The sequence below is a fragment of the Hyla sarda genome, unplaced genomic scaffold (assembly GCF_029499605.1).
Source record: "Hyla sarda isolate aHylSar1 unplaced genomic scaffold, aHylSar1.hap1 scaffold_1028, whole genome shotgun sequence".
Lineage (NCBI taxonomy): Eukaryota > Metazoa > Chordata > Amphibia > Anura > Hylidae > Hyla > Hyla sarda.
This window is the reverse complement of record NW_026607647.1, coordinates 52,166-75,697: the sequence shown is the minus strand read 5'-3', so window position 1 is coordinate 75,697 and position 23,532 is coordinate 52,166. Positions and strand designations below refer to the sequence as shown.

The 23,532-nt window shown below is 50.8% G+C and overlaps 1 protein-coding gene across 1 annotated transcript in view; it reads left to right on the top strand.

The window, feature by feature from the left end:
- LOC130298950 (ATPase family AAA domain-containing protein 5-like) overlaps positions 1–17,164 on the top strand; it is a 59,195-nt gene extending 42,031 nt beyond the window's left edge. The window contains exons 15-20 of the mRNA XM_056551379.1: positions 5,944–6,008; positions 7,745–7,925; positions 8,021–8,175; positions 9,329–10,086; positions 10,157–10,315; positions 16,807–17,164. Of these exons, the coding sequence (XP_056407354.1) occupies positions 5,944–6,008; positions 7,745–7,925; positions 8,021–8,175; positions 9,329–10,086; positions 10,157–10,315; positions 16,807–16,885 (1,397 nt within the window). The 3' untranslated portion in view covers positions 16,886–17,164. The remainder of the gene's footprint in view (positions 1–5,943; positions 6,009–7,744; positions 7,926–8,020; positions 8,176–9,328; positions 10,087–10,156; positions 10,316–16,806) is intronic.
- The last annotated feature ends 6,368 nt before the right edge of the window (positions 17,165–23,532 follow it).

The window sequence follows — 23,532 nt, the reverse complement described above, 5'->3', positions numbered from 1 at the left end:
TGTGTGGTGTATGGTTGGGGTGTCAGTATGGTATCATGTCTGATGGCTGACCATGTGTAGTGTATGGTTGGGGTGTCAGTATTGTATCATGTCTGATGACTGACCATGTGTGATGTATGGTTGGGGTGTCAGTATTGTATCATGTCTGATGACTGACCATGTGTGGTGTATGGTTGGGGTGTCAGTGTTGTATCATGTCTGATGGCTGACCATGTGTGGTGTATGGTTGTGTCAGTGTAGGTATCATGTCTGATGGCTGACCATGTGTGATGTATGGTTGGGGTGTCAGTATTGTATCATGTCTGATGGCTGACCATGTGTGGTGTATGGTTGGGGTGTCAGTGTTGTATCATGTCTGATGGCTGACCATGTGTGGTGTATGGTTGTGTCAGTGTAGGTATCATGTCTGATGGCTGACCATGTGTGATGTATGGTTGGGGTGTCAGTATTGTATCATGTCTGATGGCTGACCATGTGTGATGTATGGTTGGGGTGTCAGTATTGTATCATGTCTGATGACTGACCATGTGTGGTGTATGGTTGGGGTGTCAGTATTGTATCATGTCTGATGGCTGACCATGTGTGATGTATGGTTGGGGTGTCAGTATTGTATCATGTCTGATGACTGACCATGTGTGGTGTATGGTTGGGGTGTCAGTATTGTATCATGTCTGATGGCTGACCATGTGTGGTGTATGGTTGGGGTGTCAGTATTGTATCATGTCTGATGGCTGACCATGTGTGGTGTATGGTTGGGGTGTCAGTATTGTATCATGTCTGATGGCTGACCATGTGTGGTGTATGGTTGGGGTGTCAGTGTAGGTATCATGTCTGATGGCTGACCATGTGTGGTGTATGGTTGGGGTGTCAGTGTAGGTATCATGTCTGATGGCTGACCATGTGTGGTGTATGGTTGGGGTGTCAGTATTGTATCATGTCTGATGGCTGACCATGTGTGGTGTATGGTTGGGGTGTCAGTATAGGTATCATGTCTGATGGCTGACCATGTGTGGTGTATGGTTGGGGTGTCAGTGTTGTATCATGTCTGATGGCTGACCATGTGTGGTGTATGGTTGAGGTGTCAGTGTGGTATCATGTCTGATGGCTGACCATGTGTGGTGTATGGTTGGGGTGTCAGTGTTGTATCATGTCTGATGGCTGACCATGTGTGGTGTATGGTTGGGGTGTCAGTATTGTATCATGTCTGATGGCTGACCATGTGTGGTGTATGGTTGGGGTGTCAGTGTTGTATCATGTCTGATGGCTGACCATGTGTGGTGTATGGTTGGGGTGTCAGTATGGTATCATGTCTGATGGCGGACCATGTGTGGTGTATGGTTGGGGTGTCAGTATAGGTATCATGTCTGATGGCTGACCATGTGTGGTGTATGGTTGGGGTGTCAGTGTTGTATCATGTCTGATGACTGACCATGTGTGGTGTATGGTTGAGGTGTCAGTGTTGTATCATGTCTGATGGCTGACCATGTGTGGTGTATGGTTGGGGTGTCAGTATGGTATCATGTCTGATGACTGACCATGTGTGGTGTATGGTTGGGGTGTCAGTATTGTATCATGTCTGATGGCTGACCATGTGTGGTGTATGGTTGGGGTGTCAGTATTGTATCATGTCTGATGACTGACCATGTGTGGTGTATGGTTGAGGTGTCAGTATTGTATCATGTCTGATGACTGACCATGTGTGGTGTATGGTTGAGGTGTCAGTATTGTATCATGTCTGATGGCTGACCATGTGTGGTGTATGGTTGAGGTGTCAGTATTGTATCATGTCTGATGGCTGACCATGTGTGGTGTATGGTTGGGGTGTCAGTGTAGGTATCATGTCTGATGGCTGACCATGTGTGGTGTATGGTTGGGGTGTCAGTATTGTATCATGTCTGATGGCTGACCATGTGTGGTGTATGGTTGGGGTGTCAGTATTGTATCATGTCTGATGGCTGACCATGTGTGGTGTATGGTTGGGGTGTCAGTATTGTATCATGTCTGATGGCTGACCATGTGTGGTGTATGGTTGGGGTGTCAGTATTGTATCATGTCTGATGGCTGACCATGTGTGATGTATGGTTGGGGTGTCAGTATTGTATCATGTCTGATGACTGACCATGTGTGGTGTATGGTTGGGGTGTCAGTGTAGGTATCATGTCTGATGGCTGACCATGTGTGGTGTATGGTTGAGGTGTCAGTATTGTATCATGTCTGATGACTGACCATGTGTGGTGTATGGTTGGGGTGTCAGTGTAGGTATCATGTCTGATGGCTGACCATGTGTGGTGTATGGTTGGGGTGTCAGTATGGTATCATGTCTGATGGCTGACCATGTGTGGTGTATGGTTGGGGTGTCAGTATTGTATCATGTCTGATGGCTGACCATGTGTGATGTATGGTTGGGGTGTCAGTATTGTATCATGTCTGATGGCTGACCATGTGTGATGTATGGTTGGGGTGTCAGTATTGTATCATGTCTGATGGCTGACCATGTGTGGTGTATGGTTGGGGTGTCAGTGTAGGTATCATGTCTGATGGCTGACCATGTGTGGTGTATGGTTGGGGTGTCAGTATGGTATCATGTCTGATGGCTGACCATGTGTGGTGTATGGTTGGGGTGTCAGTATTGTATCATGTCTGATGGCTGACCATGTGTGGTGTATGGTTGGGGTGTCAGTATTGTATCATGTCTGATGGCTGACCATGTGTGGTGTATGGTTGGGGTGTCAGTATTGTATCATGTCTGATGGCTGACCATGTGTGGTGTATGGTTGGGGTGTCAGTATTGTATCATGTCTGATGGCTGACCATGTGTGGTGTATGGTTGGGGTGTCAGTATTGTATCATGTCTGATGGCTGACCATGTGTGGTGTATGGTTGGGGTGTCAGTATTGTATCATGTCTGATGGCTGACCATGTGTGGTGTATGGTTGGGGTGTCAGTATTGTATCATGTCTGATGGCTGACCATGTGTGGTGTATGGTTGGGGTGTCAGTATTGTATCATGTCTGATGGCTGACCATGTGTGGTGTATGGTTGGGGTGTCAGTGTTGTATCATGTCTGATGACTGACCATGTGTGATGTATGGTTGAGGTGTCAGTATTGTATCATGTCTGATGACTGACCATGTGTGGTGTATGGTTGGGGTGTCAGTATTGTATCATGTCTGATGGCTGACCATGTGTGGTGTATGGTTGGGGTGTCAGTATTGTATCATGTCTGATGGCTGACCATGTGTGGTGTATGGTTGGGGTGTCAGTGTTGTATCATGTCTGATGGCTGACCATGTGTGATGTATGGTTGGGGTGTCAGTATTGTATCATGTCTGATGGCTGACCATGTGTGGTGTATGGTTGGGGTGTCAGTATTGTATCATGTCTGATGGCTGACCATGTGTGGTGTATGGTTGGGGTGTCAGTATTGTATCATGTCTGATGGCTGACCATGTGTGGTGTATGGTTGGGGTGTCAGTGTTGTATCATGTCTGATGGCTGACCATGTGTGGTGTATGGTTGGGGTGTCAGTATTGTATCATGTCTGATGGCTGACCATGTGTGGTGTATGGTTGGGGTGTCAGTGTTGTATCATGTCTGATGGCTGACCATGTGTGGTGTATGGTTGGGGTGTCAGTATTGTATCATGTCTGATGGCTGACCATGTGTGGTGTATGGTTGTGTCAGTGTAGGTATCATGTCTGATGGCTGACCATGTGTGGTGTATGGTTGGGGTGTCAGTATTGTATCATGTCTGATGGCTGACCATGTGTGGTGTATGGTTGGGGTGTCAGTATTGTACTATGTCTGATGGCTGACCATGTGTGGTGTATGGTTGGGGTGTCAGTATTGTATCATGTCTGATGGCTGACCATGTGTGGTGTATGGTTGGGGTGTCAGTATTGTATCATGTCTGATGACTGACCATGTGTGGTGTATGGTTGAGGTGTCAGTGTTGTATCATGTCTGATGGCTGACCATGTGTGGTGTATGGTTGGGGTGTCAGTATTGTATCATGTCTGATGGCTGACCATGTGTGGTGTATGGTTGGGGTGTCAGTATTGTATCATGTCTGACTGACCATGTGTGGTGTATGGTTGGGGTGTCAGTGTAGGTATCATGTCTGATGGCTGACCATGTGTGGTGTATGGTTGGGGTGTCAGTATTGTATCATGTTTGATGGCTGACCATGTGTGGTGTATGGTTGGGGTGTCAGTATTGTATCATGTCTGATGACTGACCATGTGTGGTGTATGGTTGAGGTGTGGTGTTGGTGTGTTTTTTGTGATCTGTGTCCTGACCTCATAGCATTTACCATACACAGGGGTTATTTCTGGTTCTGCAATGGTATCTGGCTGTGGCCCCTTGTGAGGTCTGGTTCTGTGGTGGGGTGTGGGTTGGGGCCCCTGGGAGGTCTGGTTCTGTGGTGGTGGGGTGTGGATGGGGGCCCTAGGGAGGTCTGGTTCTGTGGTGGTGTGTGGGTTGGGGCCCCTGGGAGGTCTGGTTCTGTGGTGGTGGGGTGTGGGTGGGGGCCCCTGGGAGGTCTGGTTCTGTGGTGGTGGTGTGTGGGTGGGGGCCCCTGGGAGGTCTTGTTCTGTGGTGGTGTGTGGGTGGGGGCCCCTGGGAGGTCTGGTTCTGTGGTGGTGGTGTGTGGGTGGGGGCCCCTGGGAGGTCTGGTTCTGTGGTGGTGGTGTGTGGGTGGGGGCCCCTGGGAGGTCTGGTTCTGTGGTGGTGGTGTGTGGGTGGGGGCCCCTGGGAGGTCTGGTTCTGTGGTGGTGGTGTGTGGGTGGGGGCCCCTGGGAGGTCTGGTTCTGTGGTGGTGGTGTGTGGGTGGGGGCCCCTGGGAGGTCTGGTTCTGTGGTGGTGGTGTGTGGGTGGGGGCCCCTGGGACGTCTGGTTCTGTGGTGGTGGTGTGTGGGTGGGGGCCCCTGGGACGTCTGGTTCTGTGGTGGTGGTGTGTGGGTGGGGGCCCCTGGGAGGTCTGGTTCTGTGGTGGTGGTGTGTGGGTGGGGGCCCCTGGGAGGTCTGGTTCTGTGGTGGTGGTGTGTGGGTGGGGGCCCCTGGGAGGTCTGGTTCTGTGGTGGTGGTGTGTGGGTGGGGGCCCCTGGGACGTCTGGTTCTGTGGTGGTGGTGGTGGTGTGTGGGTGGGGGCCCCTGGGACGTCTGGTTCTGTGGTGGTGGTGTGTGGGTGGGGGCCCCTGGGAGGTCTGGTTCTGTGGTGGTGGTGTGTGGGTGGGGGCCCCTGGGACGTCTGGTTCTGTGGTGGTGGTGTGTGGGTGGGGGCCCCTGGGAGGTCTGGTTCTGTGGTGGTGTGTGGGTGGGGGCCCCTGGGAGGTCTGGTTCTGTGGTGATGTGTGGGTGGGGGCCCCTGGGAGGTCTGGTTCTGTGGTGGTGGTGTGTGGGTGGGGGCCCCTGGGAGGTCTGGTTCTGTGGTGGTGGTGTGTGGGTTGGGGCCCCTGGGAGGTCTGGTTCTGTGGTGGTGGTGTGTGGGTGGGGGCCCCTGGGACGTCTGGTTCTGTGGTGGTGGTGTGTGGGTGGGGGCCCCTGGGACGTCTGGTTCTGTGGTGGTGGTGTGTGGGTGGGGGCCCCTGGGAGGTCTGGTTCTGTGGTGGTGGTGTGTGGGTGGGGGCCCCTGGGAGGTCTGGTTCTGTGGTGGTGGTGTGTGGGTGGGGGCCCCTGGGAGGTCTGGTTCTGTGGTGGTGTGTGGGTGGGGGCCCCTGGGAGGTCTGGTTCTGTGGTGATGTGTGGGTGGGGGCCCCTGGGAGGTCTGGTTCTGTGGTGGTGGTGTGTGGGTGGGGGCCCCTGGGAGGTCTGGTTCTGTGGTGGTGGTGTGTGGGTTGGGGCCCCTGGGAGGTCTGGTTCTGTGGTGGTGTGTGGGTGGGGGCCCCTGGGAGGTCTGGTTCTGTGGTGGTGTGGTCACATGTTTACATCATTTTATGTTCTTAGATCCTACGTTCCGGATGACGTTTGATGGAACATTTGAGGAGATTTCCTTCCGTTCACCATCTGTGGTAAGTGACGTCTGTGTAAGCGGGAGAACGATCAGTGGATCACATGTCAGGCTGATCCCTCCTGTGTGGTGTCTCTGATTCCTCTTGTGTGGTGTCTCTGATCCCTCTTGTGTGGTGTCTCTGGTCCCTCCTCCTGTGTGGTGTCTCTGATCCCTCCTCCTGTGTGGTGTCTCTGATCCCTCCTCCTGTGTGGTGTCTCTGATCCCTCCTCCTGTGTGGTGTCTCTGATCCCTCTTGTGTGGTGTCTCTGATCCCTCCTCCTGTGTGGTGTCTCTGATCCCTCCTCCTGTGTGGTGTCTCTGATCCCTCCTCCTGTGTGGTGTCTCTGATCCCTCTTGTGTGGTGTCTCTGATCCCTCCTGTGTGGTGTCTCTGATCCCTCCTGTGTGGTGTCTCTGATCCCTCCTGTGTGGTGTCTCTGATCCCTCCTGTGTGGTGTCTCTGATCCCTCCTGTGTGGTGTCTCTGATCCCTCTTGTGTGGTGTCTCTGATCCCTCTTGTGTGGTGTCTCTGATCCCTCTTGTTTGGTGTCTCTGATTCCTCTTGTGTGGTGTCTCTGATCCCTCTTGTGTGGTGTCTCTGGTCCCTCCTCCTGTGTGGTGTCTCTGATCCCTCCTCCTGTGTGGTGTCTCTGGTCCCTCCTCCTGTGTGGTGTCTCTGGTCCCTCCTGTGTGGTGTCTCTGGTCCCTCCTCCTGTGTGATGTCTCTGGTCCCTCCTCCTGTGTGATGTCTCTGGTCCCTCCTGTGTGGTGTCTCTGGTCCCCCCTCCTGTGTGGTGTCTGATCCCTCCTGTGTGGTGTCTCTGATCCCTCCTGTGTGGTGTCTCTGGTCCCTCCTCCTGTGTGGTGTCTCTGGTCCCTCCTGTGTGGTGTCTCTGGTCCCTCCTCCTGTGTGGTGTCTCTGGTCCCTCCTCCTGTGTGGTGTCTCTGGTCCCTCCTCCTGGGTGGTGTCTCTGGTCCCTCCTCCTGGGTGGTGTCTCTGGTCCCTCCTCCTGGGTGGTGTCTCTGGTCCCTCCTCCTGGGTGGTGTCTCTGGTCCCTCCTCCTGGGTGGTGTCTCTGGTCCCTCCTCCTGGGTGGTGTCTCTGGTCCCTCCTCCTGGGTGGTGTCTCTGGTCCCTCCTCCTGGGTGGTGTCTCTGGTCCCTCCTCCTGGGTGGTGTCTCTGGTCCCTCCTCCTGGGTGGTGTCTCTGGTCCCTCCTCCTGGGTGGTGTCTCTGGTCCCTCCTCCTGGGTGGTGTCTCTGGTCCCTCCTCCTGGGTGGTGTCTCTGGTCCCTCCTCCTGGGTGGTGTCTCTGGTCCCTCCTCCTGGGTGGTGTCTCTGGTCCCTCCTCCTGGGTGGTGTCTCTGGTCCCTCCTCCTGGGTGGTGTCTCTGGTCCCTCCTCCTGGGTGGTGTCTCTGGTCCCTCCTCCTGGGTGGTGTCTCTGGTCCCTCCTCCTGGGTGGTGTCTCTGGTTCCTCCTCCTGGGTGGTGTCTCTGGTCCCTCCTCCTGGGTGGTGTCTCTGGTCCCTCCTCCTGGGTGGTGTCTCTGGTCCCTCCTCCTGGGTGGTGTCTCTGGTCCCTCCTCCTGGGTGGTGTCTCTGGTCCCTCCTCCTGGGTGGTGTCTCTGGTCCCTCCTCCTGGGTGGTGTCTCTGGTCCCTCCTCCTGGGTGGTGTCTCGGGTCCCTCCTCCTGGGTGGTGTCTCGGGTCCCTCCTCCTGTGTGATGTCTCTGGTGGTCTCTCACCCCTCCTCTCTTGTAGGTGAATGTCTGCAGTTTCCTCCAGGTCCTCTGTTTAGCTGAGAACCTGCGGATGGACAGGACGGATCTGATGACGTTCCTGACCATGAATGGATGTGACATAAGACGGAGCCTCCTGCACCTGCAGTTCTGGGCCCGCAGCGGGGGAGGAGGATCGCTGGAGAAGCCGCTGCCCCCTCCTGGTGAGTGTCATCCCTGCGAGCGCCACCCAACAGTGGGGGAGGTACAAGACACGTCCTCTCCTGCGCTCGGCCTCAGCTTGTTTGTGTTTTTACAGATAAACGTAAGATGGAGGCGAGCGATGGCGTCTTCCGCAGAGATCCAGAGATGAGGAGCGCAGAGGTGCCCGGGTGCAGTGTGGGCTGTGCCGAGAACCTGATGGGTGTCAACAGTATCCTAGCCCCCAATTACTGCCTGATCTCCTTTGTGAGGGTGAGTGCTCCCTCATGTCACCTGATCCATGCCGTCCAATCCGGGTAACATGAGGGGAGGAGGGGACCCCCAAACACCAGGATTTATCAGTAATCAGGGTTTAGACGAAGCCCCTTGTCTCGTTGTGGGATGCCCAGGGTGAGGGTGTTAGTGGCACACCCAGGGTGATACGAAGAGCAGGTTCTGCCCCCATGACTACATAGATGTGTCTGGTGATGTGTGGGCCCCTCCCCTATGTATTATACTCCCCGCATGTATGGTAATAGGTGATGTAACCTCTGCTCCTCTTATGTGTCTGGTGATGTGTGGGCCCCTCCCCCTGTATTATACTGCCCGCAGGTATGGTAATAGGTGATGACTGTAACCTCTGCTCCTCTTATGTGTCTGGTGATGTGTGGGCCCCTCCCCCTGTATTATACTCCCCGCAGGTATGGTAATAGGTGATGTGTGGGCCCCTCCCCCTGTATTATACTCCCCGCAGGTATGGTAATAGGTGATGTAACCTCTGCTCCTCTTATGTGTCTGGTGATGTGTGGGCCCCTCCCCCTGTATTATACTCCCCACAGGTATGGTAATAGGTGATGTAACCTCTGCTCCTCTTATGTGTCTGGTGATGTGTGGGCCCCTCCCCCTGTATTATACTCCCCGCAGGTATGGTAATAGGTGATGACTGTAACCTCTGCTCCTCTTATGTGTCTGGTGATGTGTGGGCCCCTCCCCCTGTATTATACTCCCCACAGGTATGGTAATAGGTGATGTAACCTCTGCTCCTCTTATGTGTCTGGTGATGTGTGGGCCCCTCCCCCTGTATTATACTCCCCGCAGGTATGGTAATAGGTGATGTGTGGGCCCCTCCCCCTGTATTATACTCCCCGCAGGTATGGTAATAGGTGATGTAACCTCTGCTCCTCTTATGTGTCTGGTGATGTGTGGGCCCCTCCCCCTGTATTATACTCCCCGCAGGTATGGTAATAGGTGATGACTGTAACCTCTGCTCCTCTTATGTGTCTGGTGATGTTTGGGCCCCTCCCCCTGTATTATACTCCCCGCAGGTATGGTAATAGGTGATGTGTGGGCCCCTCCCCCTGTATTATACTCCCCGCAGGTATGGTAATAGGTGATAACTGTAACCTCTGCTCCTCTTATGTGTCAGGACAAGATCCTGGAGGCGGTGGAGTGGGAGCGGATCCTTCGGCTCTTGTCGGAGTTTCATTGCCGGAACATTTCCTTCACATCCAGTAATCTGGAGTTACTTCTGCCGTTACCTGTGCACATCCTCGAGCCGGTGGTCCAGCAGGTCCCAGCGCCGGCCCCTGAAGATGACGATAGTTTTGAGGAGGACGCCAATGTGAAGCCGTCTGCAGCCATGAGGCGTCGGAGGAAGCTGGTCCTGCTCAATGACAGTGACCTGTTTGAAAGCGACTCTAACTCTGTGGATGAAGTTGTGGGTGCAGGCGCCAAGGATCCGGAGGAGGAGCGGCCCGGAGATGTCGGGGTGGTGAGGCGGGTGCTGTCCTCCACAGAGCGGCAGGCGTCTCTCCTGGTCTATCAATGTTTGGATTCCATGACAGAATATGCCGACCACATGTCCTTTCTGGACTGCGCCACGTGTGACCCGTCTGACCCCGCCTACACCCACAGACCCAGCTGGACGGAGAGCAGACTGAAGAATGGTCTGTGTGATGGGCTGCGGACCCGGGGTCAGGACTGGTGGGGCGCCCAGAACTGTGGGGACATTCGTGGCCTCATAGAGGCGCTCTCCTTCCACAAATGTTCCTCTACGCTCTCTACAGCCTTGTCTTCTCTGGAGTTGTGTAAATTATCCGGTAAAGATCCCACGGAGGAGCTGACCCTGCGGGTGACCGCGGCCCGGGAGCAGGTGAACTTCGGAGAGCCGGCCGCCACCACAGAGTAAGTGATGTGTGCAAGGGCCGCTGTGTCCCCTTATTATTCTGTACTCACTATATCCCTCCACTCACAGCCTCGCTGAGAGCCGCCGCTCTGTGGTGAGAGACGTGATGTCACACCGCGCCTTTGTGGGCCTGGGGAACCGTGACGCCAACGTGACGGAGTATCTGCCGGCCCTGCGTACCATCTGCCACCTAGAGAAGGAGAAGGAGGAAGGGAAGACCAAGAGGAGGTAAGAAACAGATCACATGATCAGGGACGATAACACCCACCTACAGTAGTGACCCCACATTGTCTCCTCACTATTAGGGGTCTGTACCCCATTACTATTCCTTCTCCATATACCCCAGTAGTGACCACACATTATATCCTCAGGTCTCCTCACTATTAGGGGTCTGTACCCCATTACTATTCCTTCTCCATATACCCCAGTAGTGACCCCACATTATATCCTCAGGTCTCCTCACTATTAGGGGTGTGTACCCCATTACTATTCCTTCTCCATATACCCCAGTAGTGACCCCACATTATATCCTCAGGTCTCCTCACTATTAGGGGTCTGTACCCCATTACTATTCCTTCTCCATATACCCCAGTAGTGACCACATTATATCCTCAGGTCTCCTCACTATTAGGGGTCTGTACCCCATTACTATTCCTTCTCCATATACCCCAGTAGTGACCACATTATATCCTCAGGTCTCCTCACTATTAGGGGTCTGTACCCCATTACTATTCCTTCTCCATATACCCCAGTAGTGACCACACATTATATCCTCAGGTCTCCTCACTATTAGGGGTCTGTACCCCATTACTATTCCTTCTCCATATACCCCAGTAGTGACCCCACATAATATCCTCAGGTCTCCTCACTATTAGGGGTCTGTACCCCATTACTATTCCTTCTCCATATACCCCAGTAGTGACCCCACATTATATCCTCAGGTCTCCTCACTATTAGGGGTCTGTACCCCATTACTATTCCTTCTCCATATACCCCAGTAGTGACCCCACATTATATCCTCAGGTCTCCTCACTATTAGGGGGGTCTGTACCCCATTACTATTCCTTCTCCATATACCCCAGTAGTGACCCCCACATTATATCCTCAGGTCTCCTCACTATTAGGGGTCTGTACCCCATTACTATTCCTTCTCCATATACCCCAGTAGTGACCACACATAATATCCTCAGGTCTCCTCACTATTAGGGGTCTGTACCCCATTACTATTCCTTCTCCATATACCCCAGTAGTGACCACATTATATCCTCAGGTCTCCTCACTATTAGGGGGTCTGTACCCCATTACTATTCCTTCTCCATATACCCCAGTAGTGACCACATTATATCCTCAGGTCTCCTCACTATTAGGGGGTCTGTACCCCATTACTATTCCTTCTCCATATACCCCAGTAGTGACCACATTATATCCTCAGGTCTCCTCACTATTAGGGGTCTGTACCCCATTACTATTCCTTCTCCATATACCCCAGTAGTGACCCCACATTATATCCTCAGGTCTCCTCACTATTAGGGGGTCTGTACCCCATTACTATTCCTTCTCCATATACCCCAGTAGTGACCACATTATATCCTCAGGTCTCCTCACTATTAGGGGGTCTGTACCCCATTACTATTCCTTCTCCATATACCCCAGTAGTGACCCCACATTATATCCTCAGGTCTCCTCACTATTAGGGGTCTGTACCCCATTACTATTCCTTCTCCATATACCCCAGTAGTGACCACATTATATCCTCAGGTCTCCTCACTATTAGGGGTCTGTACCCCATTACTATTCCTTCTCCATATACCCCAGTAGTGACCACACATAATATCCTCAGGTCTCCTCACTATTAGGGGTCTGTACCCCATTACTATTCCTTCTCCATATACCCCAGTAGTGACCCCACATAATATCCTCAGGTCTCCTCACTATTAGGGGTCTGTACCCCATTACTATTCCTTCTCCATATACCCCAGTAGTGACCCCACATTATATCCTCAGGTCTCCTCACTATTAGGGGTCTGTACCCCATTACTATTCCTTCTCCATATACCCCAGTAGTGACCCCACATTATATCCTCAGGTCTCCTCACTATTAGGGGTCTGTACCCCATTACTATTCCTTCTCCATATACCCCAGTAGTGACCCCACATTATATCCTCAGGTCTCCTCACTATTAGGGGGTCTGTACCCCATTACTATTCCTTCTCCATATACCCCAGTAGTGACCACACATTATATCCTCAGGTCTCCTCACTATTAGGGGTCTGTACCCCATTACTATTCCTTCTCCATATACCCCAGTAGTGACCCCACATTATATCCTCAGGTCTCCTCACTATTAGGGGTCTGTACCCCATTACTATTCCTTCTCCATATACCCCAGTAGTGACCCCACATTATATCCTCAGGTCTCCTCACTATTAGGGGTCTGTACCCCATTACTATTCCTTCTCCATATACCCCAGTAGTGACCACATTATATCCTCAGGTCTCCTCACTATTAGGGGTCTGTACCCCATTACTATTCCTTCTCCATATACCCCAGTAGTGACCCCACATTATATCCTCAGGTCTCCTCACTATTAGGGGTCTGTACCCCATTACTATTCCTTCTCCATATACCCCAGTAGTGACCACACATTATATCCTCAGGTCTCCTCACTATTAGGGGTCTGTACCCCATTACTATTCCTTCTCCATATACCCCAGTAGTGACCCCACATTATATCCTCAGGTCTCCTCACTATTAGGGGTCTGTACCCCATTACTATTCCTTCTCCATATACCCCAGTAGTGACCCCACATTATATCCTCAGGTCTCCTCACTATTAGGGGTCTGTACCCCATTACTATTCCTTCTCCATATACCCCAGTAGTGACCACATTATATCCTCAGGTCTCCTCACTATTAGGGGTCTGTACCCCATTACTATTCCTTCTCCATATACCCCAGTAGTGACCACACATTATATCCTCAGGTCTCCTCACTATTAGGGGTCTGTACCCCATTACTATTCCTTCTCCATATACCCCAGTAGTGACCCCACATTATATCCTCAGGTCTCCTATTAGGGGTCTGTACCCCATTACTATTCCTTCTCCATATACCCCAGTAGTGACCACATTATATCCTCAGGTCTCCTCACTATTAGGGGTCTGTACCCCATTACTATTCCTTCTCCATATACCCCAGTAGTGACCACATTATATCCTCAGGTCTCCTCACTATTAGGGGTCTGTACCCCATTACTATTCCTTCTCCATATACCCCAGTAGTGACCACACATTATATCCTCAGGTCTCCTCACTATTAGGGGTCTGTACCCCATTACTATTCCTTCTCCATATACCCCAGTAGTGACCCCACATTATATCCTCAGGTCTCCTCACTATTAGGGGTCTGTACCCCATTACTATTCCTTCTCCATATACCCCAGTAGTGACCACATTATATCCTCAGGTCTCCTCACTATTAGGGGTCTGTACCCCATTACTATTCCTTCTCCATATACCCCAGTAGTGACCACATTATATCCTCAGGTCTCCTCACTATTAGGGGTCTGTACCCCATTACTATTCCTTCTCCATATACCCCAGTAGTGACCCCACATTATATCCTCAGGTCTCCTCACTATTAGGGGTCTGTACCCCATTACTATTCCTTCTCCATATACCCCAGTAGTGACCACATTATATCCTCAGGTCTCCTCACTATTAGGGGTCTGTACCCCATTACTATTCCTTCTCCATATACCCCAGTAGTGACCCCACATTATATCCTCAGGTCTCCTCACTATTAGGGGGTCTGTACCCCATTACTATTCCTTCTCCATATACCCCAGTAGTGACCCCACATAATATCCTCAGGTCTCCTCACTATTAGGGGTCTGTACCCCATTACTATTCCTTCTCCATATACCCCAGTAGTGACCCCACATTATATCCTCAGGTCTCCTCACTATTAGGGGTCTGTACCCCATTACTATTCCTTCTCCATATACCCCAGTAGTGACCCCACATTATATCCTCAGGTCTCCTCACTATTAGGGGTCTGTACCCCATTACTATTCCTTCTCCATATACCCCAGTAGTGACCACACATTATATCCTCAGGTCTCCTCACTATTAGGGGTCTGTACCCCATTACTATTCCTTCTCCATATACCCCAGTAGTGACCACATTATATCCTCAGGTCTCCTCACTATTAGGGGTCTGTACCCCATTACTATTCCTTCTCCATATACCCCAGTAGTGACCACACATTATATCCTCAGGTCTCCTCACTATTAGGGGTCTGTACCCCATTACTATTCCTTCTCCATATACCCCAGTAGTGACCACACATTATATCCTCAGGTCTCCTCACTATTAGGGGTCTGTACCCCATTACTATTCCTTCTCCATATACCCCAGTAGTGACCACACATAATATCCTCAGGTCTCCTCACTATTAGGGGTCTGTACCCCATTACTATTCCTTCTCCATATACCCCAGTAGTGACCACATTATATCCTCAGGTCTCCTCACTATTAGGGGTCTGTACCCCATTACTATTCCTTCTCCATATACCCCAGTAGTGACCACATTATATCCTCAGGTCTCCTCACTATTAGGGGTCTGTACCCCATTACTATTCCTTCTCCATATACCCCAGTAGTGACCACATTATATCCTCAGGTCTCCTCACTATTAGGGGTCTGTACCCCATTACTATTCCTTCTCCATATACCCCAGTAGTGACCACATTATATCCTCAGGTCTCCTCACTATTAGGGGTCTGTACCCCATTACTATTCCTTCTCCATATACCCCAGTAGTGACCCCACATAATATCCTCAGGTCTCCTCACTATTAGGGGTCTGTACCCCATTACTATTCCTTCTCCATATACCCCAGTAGTGACCCCACATTATATCCTCAGGTCTCCTCACTATTAGGGGTCTGTACCCCATTACTATTCCTTCTCCATATACCCCAGTAGTGACCCCACATTATATCCTCAGGTCTCCTCACTATTAGGGGTCTGTACCCCATTACTATTCCTTCTCCATATACCCCAGTAGTGACCACATTATATCCTCAGGTCTCCTCACTATTAGGGGTCTGTACCCCATTACTATTCCTTCTCCATATACCCCAGTAGTGACCACACATTATATCCTCAGGTCTCCTCACTATTAGGGGGTCTGTACCCCATTACTATTCCTTCTCCATATACCCCAGTAGTGACCACACATAATATCCTCAGGTCTCCTCACTATTAGGGGGTCTGTACCCCATTACTATTCCTTCTCCATATACCCCAGTAGTGACCCCACATTATATCCTCAGGTCTCCTCACTATTAGGGGGTCTGTACCCCATTACTATTCCTTCTCCATATACCCCAGTAGTGACCCCACATTATATCCTCAGGTCTCCTCACTATTAGGGGTCTGTACCCCATTACTATTCCTTCTCCATATACCCCAGTAGTGACCACATTATATCCTCAGGTCTCCTCACTATTAGGGGTCTGTACCCCATTACTATTCCTTCTCCATATACCCCAGTAGTGACCCCACATTATATCCTCAGGTCTCCTATTAGGGGGTCTGTACCCCATTACTATTCCTTCTCCATATACCCCAGTAGTGACCCCACATTATATCCTCAGGTCTCCTCACTATTAGGGGTCTGTACCCCATTACTATTCCTTCTCCATATACCCCAGTAGTGACCCCACATTATATCCTCAGGTCTCCTCACTATTAGGGGTCTGTACCCCATTACTATTCCTTCTCCATATACCCCAGTAGTGACCCCACATTATATCCTCAGGTCTCCTATTAGGGGGTCTGTACCCCATTACTATTCCTTCTCCATATACCCCAGTAGTGACCACATTATATCCTCAGGTCTCCTCACTATTAGGGGTCTGTACCCCATTACTATTCCTTCTCCATATACCCCAGTAGTGACCACATTATATCCTCAGGTCTCCTCACTATTAGGGGGTCTGTACCCCATTACTATTCCTTCTCCATATACCCCAGTAGTGACCACACATTATATCCTCAGGTCTCCTCACTATTAGGGGTCTGTACCCCATTACTATTCCTTCTCCATATACCCCAGTAGTGACCCCACATTATATCCTCAGGTCTCCTCACTATTAGGGGTCTGTACCCCATTACTATTCCTTCTCCATATACCCCAGTAGTGACCCCACATTATATCCTCAGGTCTCCTCACTATTAGGGGTCTGTACCCCATTACTATTCCTTCTCCATATACCCCAGTAGTGACCACATTATATCCTCAGGTCTCCTCACTATTAGGGGTCTGTACCCCATTACTATTCCTTCTCCATATACCCCAGTAGTGACCACACATAATATCCTCAGGTCTCCTCACTATTAGGGGGTCTGTACCCCATTACTATTCCTTCTCCATATACCCCAGTAGTGACCCCCACATTATATCCTCAGGTCTCCTCACTATTAGGGGGTCTGTACCCCATTACTATTCCTTCTCCATATACCCCAGTAGTGACCCCACATTATATCCTCAGGTCTCCTCACTATTAGGGGTCTGTACCCCATTACTATTCCTTCTCCATATACCCCAGTAGTGACCCCACATTATATCCTCAGGTCTCCTCACTATTAGGGGTCTGTACCCCATTACTATTCCGTCTCTACCCCACTAGTGACCCTTTTTTCTCCTCAGGTTTCTTCACTATTTGGAGGGGATCCACCTGGAGTTGGGCAGAGTGACCCTCGGCAGGCTGGCGGCAGACTTCCCGTGACCCCGTTGGGGTGATTATTGGGGGTCTCTGTTTTGTATAAAGGATTTGAACTATAATAATTTTATTTATCTCCAGTAAATCGATTTCTTATTTATGGGCCGCGCCGGTGTTTCCTGGGGCCGCGCTCCCTTTCGCACAGACTTTTTTTTTATAATTCTGGTGTATTTTATAAATCTGATTTTTATATATTTTTTTTGTTTATACTCTGGAAAATTAAAGGAGGCTTTAAATAAAGTGCCATCTACCTCTGTCATGTGATATACCATGTGACTCCCGTGAGCTGCTGCTTTCTGGTTTTGCCATTTAGGGGGTGTTCTACCTGTACGTATAACTGCGGCCAGACCCCCCATGGACCGGAGACTGATGATGTGTCCGGGGGGGGGTGGATAGAAGTGTCTCCATGATATGCCCCCAGCTCACAGAGCATTGTTCACCCCAAAAATAAACACACATTGTAAATTACAAATCATGTTATCTATATTATATAGTGTTTTTGGAGGTGACAGTGCCCATTTGATGACCTATTTTGGATGTCTGGTCCGGGGCCCATTCCAGATATTTGGCCCATCTCACTTTAAGTGCTAATGTTGTAAAAACAAAACTAGACAAACAGAAACACAACCGCACATCCACCATTAGTTTTTGAATTTATGCTGAAAAGATCAAAATACAAACAGGTTGTTGTTATACATTTTGATAAAAAAAGTACAAGTCCACTCGCCACGTCAAGGGCGCCTAGTCAGTGAGTCCCTAACCTGACACTGGCGCAGCACCGTGCCCACAGGGGGAGCGACCCACTACTGCCCAACCAAGCTCCTGGCTTTGGGCCGCACCACCTCACAAAGAATCACAGAAACAATGGCTGCCAAAGAGCACCACACCAGTGTGAACACCTACCATGTGCTCCCTGCCAGAGGGCTGGAGAATGTAAGGAGGAAACCCTTGTCTCCTGCTAATTAAAACCGCCGGGCCGAATGGGTGAAGTGGAGCACTGGCGATGAAAGTAGGCACAGACTAGAATTGTCAAACATGGCGATTCTTTAACTCATCCAAGTGGTAAATGTTGGTCAATACTTTCTGCTATTTGTTTATAAAAATTAAAAAAAACTCTTCAATTTTGAAAACTTAGCTTTTATTTCCCTTGCACCCTATGACAGAAAACACTTGGCCAGGAGCTATAAGGAGCCCCAGCCCCTCCATCCTCCGATCTGCTTCCTGTCCAGGGCGCACGGTAGAGGATGGAAGGTGTTTTCATAGGAGAAAAGTGAGTGTACTGGGGCCTGTGCGGTCCCGCGTTAGTGGGGCCTGTGCGGTCCCGCGTTAGTGGGGCCTGTGCGGTCCCGCGTTAGTGGGGCCTGTGCGGTCCCGCGTTAGTGGGGCCTGTGCGGTCCCGCGTTAGTGGGGCCTGTGCGGTCCCGCGTTAGTGGGGCCTGTGCGGTCCCGCGGGAGTGGGGCCTGTGCGGTCCCGCGGGAGTGGGGCCTGTGCGGTCCCGCGGGAGTGGGGCCTGTGCGTCCCGCGGGAGTGGGGCCTGTGCGTCCCGCGGGAGTGGGGCCTGTGCGTCCCGCGGGAGTGGGGCCTGTGCGTCCCGCGGGAGTGGGGCCTGTGCGTCCCGCATCAGGCGTTGTTGCCTGGGAGGGGTTTAGGGCTGCTGCCCACGTACCAAAAAAATATATAACTCTGGTAGCATGTTTTTTTTTTATAGGGACGGCAACTGTTTTTTTTCTGATGAAGTGGCCCCAGGAACCCATCCCAGAAAGAAACCCACTTGGTCTTACATAACGTCCATGTGAAGGGGGTTATGGGGGAAGAATCCTTTCCCTTTAGGGAAGACATCCAGATGATGGCCGTTCTAAGGCTCTTTTTTTTTTTTTTTTTTTTTTTTTTTTTTTAAATCTCCTGGCCTCATTTTTTTTTGTAAATATATGGTGGCAATTGCTCTCCGGAGGGGTGAGGAGCCTGGGCATATTTTAGAGGGTCACTATAGAGGTCAAAGACCTCTATAAGAAGGCTTTAAGAGCCATCCCGTCTTTGGGCTCCCTCAAAGGCAGTGACGCGAGGCCATGTCACTTCTTGGTTCACCACAAGAGGGAATTTACTTTGGTGAACTTAACGCTGCCTCCCCAGGACTTGGACACCTCCCCCCTAGACTCTGAACACACACCTCGACCCACTGGACGCTTACCCCCTACGGACCATCTTACAGAAGCGAGGCATCTAAAACTGCCTACCTGAATGCCAAGACTCCTGACACACATCTTCAGCTACAGGCCAGGTGGGGTGTATATGACCTTAAACAGCTATTTTTGTTGGGGTAAAAAGATAAGCGCCCTGCTGGTGACAGTCCACAAACCACGGTGCACTGCATACGACCTCCCCACGATAAAACACCCACTCGGACCTTTCTGCCCCGGCCGAGATACGGGAGGCTTTTGTCACCTTCCTCAGCTTCTACCAGGCCCAACCCTATGACGCCACGTGGTCCTTCCTCTTATGTCTCCTGCCTTAGGGAGATCAGGACCTTTTGGACCAGGGGATTAGAGCAGATGAAACCAGGACCACCATTACCAAGCTCCCCCTTAACAAGACCCCTGGCCCTGAGGGCTTAGAATATTCTAAAATGCTGCTCCTTTATTGGACTCTACAACATTTATTGTGGGGACCCTGCACATCAGATTTCTGATTCCATGACCGTCTTCCTCCTTAAACCAAATAAGTACACCACTCTGGTCACCTTCTACCGCCCTATCCCTCCTGCATAGGCTACAAATCATGCTTGGCCCTTCCTTAATCACAGACACTATCTGGGGCATCCGACAGTCCTGGTCGCTGACTATGAATGCTATTAGTCCTTGTTTCCCAAAAGGTGTTTGACTCTGTCGTGTGGTCTTACTGTATGTATCTAACCTTCACAAGTGTCTAGATGATGTTGGCGGTCATGTGGGTCTTTGGTCCCTTGTCTGTATACACTGACGTCCATTTAGAGCAGCAGTGCTACCCAAGCATTTCCCTAGTTGTCTCTTTACACTCTCTATACACAGCATTGCCCATCCCCCTTGCTTTGGGTCAGGAGTAGGCAGCTACTGTCTAAACCTCCACTACTCTTTGCTTTAATGAGGGTCGCCCACCCCTATATTCCACCTTTGGTGGATGGTATCACTATGCAGTCTCTCCTCCTTTGTGGGTAGGTCTAGACGCCATCTTTATGCCTACAATGAGTTACGGCTGAAGTGGTGTCCAGGGCCCTCAGCCATTGTTATTCACCAACCTTCAGTTACCTCTGTAGTGTCACCCTACACCTGACAGACCGCGGTGGCCCCTTCCTCTCCCTGACTACCCTGGACAAATGACTAAATACTACCATATGTTGTCTTGCAAAATTCTGCTATCAGAGTGTCAATTCGGGCATCTCATACTGAACGACATAAGAATGGATGACCTAACGACTGACAACATCCTACAGGCTTACTGACCTGCGGCTAAACACCTCCCCTCTGCGTTCTATTGGGAGAGGGCCCATACACCTAGGTAGACCTCCCCACACGGGTTGTCTCATTGGTAACACCACAAACCATATTGTCCCTCATGGCGACCTCATACACTGGTCCTGGTCCTCCCCTCCAATTTGTCTACTCCAGAATACTTAACCTAACCCCGAGGCTGAAGCCCGGGGTGAAAAACCCCTTATTGCTCAACCCTTAAAAAATAACCTTCATTGTTATATGTTAAAAGCTCCCCAGTGTAAAATTAAAATAACCCCTGACAGGTAGATGTAGGGTTAGTGAGGGAAAATTCCCTTCCAGTATTAAGTGCGGTGCTGCAGACACTCACCCTGTACTGTCAGAGGGTTGTTTAAAACTCAACAGTATGCCCGCCCCTACATGTTTTGCCGCATCGCGGTGTTCTCAAGAGGTATAGGTGGCTAGTAGTATACCTCTTGAGAACACCGTGATGCGGCGAAACATGTAGGGGTGGGCATACTGTTGAGTTTTAAACAACCCTCTGACAGTACAGGGTGAGTGTCTGCAGCACCGCACTTAATACTGGAAGGGAATTTTCCCTCACTAACCCTACATCTACCTGTCAGGGGTTATTTTAATTTTACACTGGGGAGCTTTTAATATTTTCCAATAAAGGTTATTTTTTAAGGGTTGAGCAATAAAGGGTTTTTCACCCCGGGCTTCGGCCTTGGGGTTAGGTTAATTTTGTCTATTGACCCCCAACCAACCTGGGTCATTTTCTTTAGGTTTTGGCTCCAGAATACTTGTCTCTTATTGGTATGGACTGGATAAGAATCTCCACTGCTCAAAAAGCAAAGTTATGTCCTTTCATACACCAGATTCTTATTTCTTCATCCTCCAGACCGTCTTCCCTCCATCATATGTTGTCCTCCGAGCCTTCCTCCTTCCATCATACGTCGTCCTCCGGGCCGTTTTCCCTCCATCATACGTCGTCCTCCGGGCCATCCTCCTTCCATCATATGTCGTCTTCCGGGCCATCCTCCTTCCACCATACGTCATCCTCCGGGCCATCCTCCTTCCATCATAGGTCGTCCTCCGGGCCGTCCTCCTTTCATCATGAGTCGTCCGCCGGGCCACCCTCCTTCCATCATGAGTCGTCCTCCGGACCGTCCTCCTTCCATCATACGTCGTCCTCCGGGCCGTCCTCCTTCCATCATACGTCGTCCTCCGGGCCGTCCTCCTTCCATCATACGTCGTCCTCCGGGCCGTCCTCCTTCCATCATGCGTCGTCCTCCGGGCTGTCCTCCTTCCATCATGCGTCGTCCTCCGGGCCGTCCTCCTTTCATCATGCGTCGTCCGCCGGGCCATCCTCCTTTCTTCATGCGTCGTCCTCCGGGCCGTCCTCCTTCCATTATGCGTCGTCCTCCGGGCCATCCTCCTTCCATTATGCGTCGTCCTCCGGGCCATCCTCCTTCCATCATGCGTCGTCCTCCGGGCCATCCTCCTTCCATCATACGTCGTCCTCCGGGCCATACTCCCCCCATCATACGTCCAGAAAATAGGTAAAAGCAGAAAAAAATGAAAAAAGACTTGCAGTGGCGCTGCCTTGGAGTTTGAAGAATTGAAGGCTGATGCAGTAGGTAATAAGCAGCATGTATTTTCTTCATACATGTGGAGCATAACGCGTTTCAAGGGTATATTCCCTCTTTATCAATTGCATAATGAAGCAAGCACACAGTGGGTTTATTGCATAGTACGTGATATGAGGTTCATTGATTCCATTGGTCAGTGTAGGCCAATGGGAGAAACTCTCCCATTGGCCTACACTCTAACCAATGGAATCAATGAACCTCATATCACGTACTATGCAATACATACGTACCTGACCAGCTAACACTCCCTCTCCTTCATTATTGGTCGCACCCACCACATGTGACCCATGACGTAACTCACAGCCCGCCATCCTCATTGGTCACCTCCTGTTTACAACTCTACAGCGGGCAATACGAACAGACTTCACAGTAGGCAATTTAAAACACTTGACCGAAATACTGTAACCACCGTAATTTTTTGGTTTAAAGCTTTTTCTTTGAACATTTACCAGTCTGTGACATATGTTATACCATATTCTGATTATTATTCTGTCACCTACTCAATACTGTAACCCACCATACATTTCAGTGACTGGTCTCCACCCACAATTTAAGCCACGCCAGATGTTTTTTTTGCGCCATTCACCTCTGTGTATATAAACCCACTGTGTGCTTACTTCATTATGCAATTGATAAAGAGGGAATATACCCTTGAAATGTCAAGTTTGTTTCTGGACGTTACCGACTCCTCAGTAGAGCCCGGTCGACTCTGCAGGCTGCAGCCGAGGACCTCAATCTTACTACCCCTGTGCCAAGGGGCGAAACGCATTAAACCAAGACACATCTAAGGTGAGCACCATACAACTTGGGGCACCTGGGACATACCAAGCCCACGGAATTACGCGAGGTGCTGTCCTCCATTTTTTCTCCTTAAGTCCTTTTCCCCATCATACGTCGTCCTCCGGGCCATCCTCCCCCTATCATACGTCGTCCTCCAGGCCATTCTCCCCCCATCATACGTCGTCCTCCGGGCCATTCTCCCCCCATCATACGTCGTCCTCCGGGCCATTCTCCCCCCATCATTTCCAGATCGTCCTACGGCGGCACAAAGGGTTAAAGGATTTTCCTGTACCAGAAAACAGAAGAACATACAAAGCAATACATGCAGGATGCAAGTAAAATTATAACCAATTAGCTTAAGCACCTCCTTACTCCTGTACCACCCCCTGCTCGTATATAGTCCCACAGAGCCAGAGTACATGTGTATTTATTTTTCTTCTAGGAGGAAGAACAAGGATGCAAGGCTCCATACCTGGGGCTGCTCAGGTCCCTGGAGTGAGTTTAGCTGTATACCGGGGGCTTCCCTGGTCCCTCGGCTTCACCCCGACGCTGCGGTATCCAGGGGCTTCCTGGCATGGCAGCGTATCCTCCCTGGACAAGGGTCGCGCGATGGCAATCATCCACAGCTCCAGGACAGGTGAGCTCTCTGTGGTGGAGCGCGCGGTACTCGTGGAAGTTCGGTGACGGCGCCTTCACTGGGTATACCAAAATGGCGTGGGGTGAGCCTAGTGCGCTGGCGCACGGAGCATGCGCAAG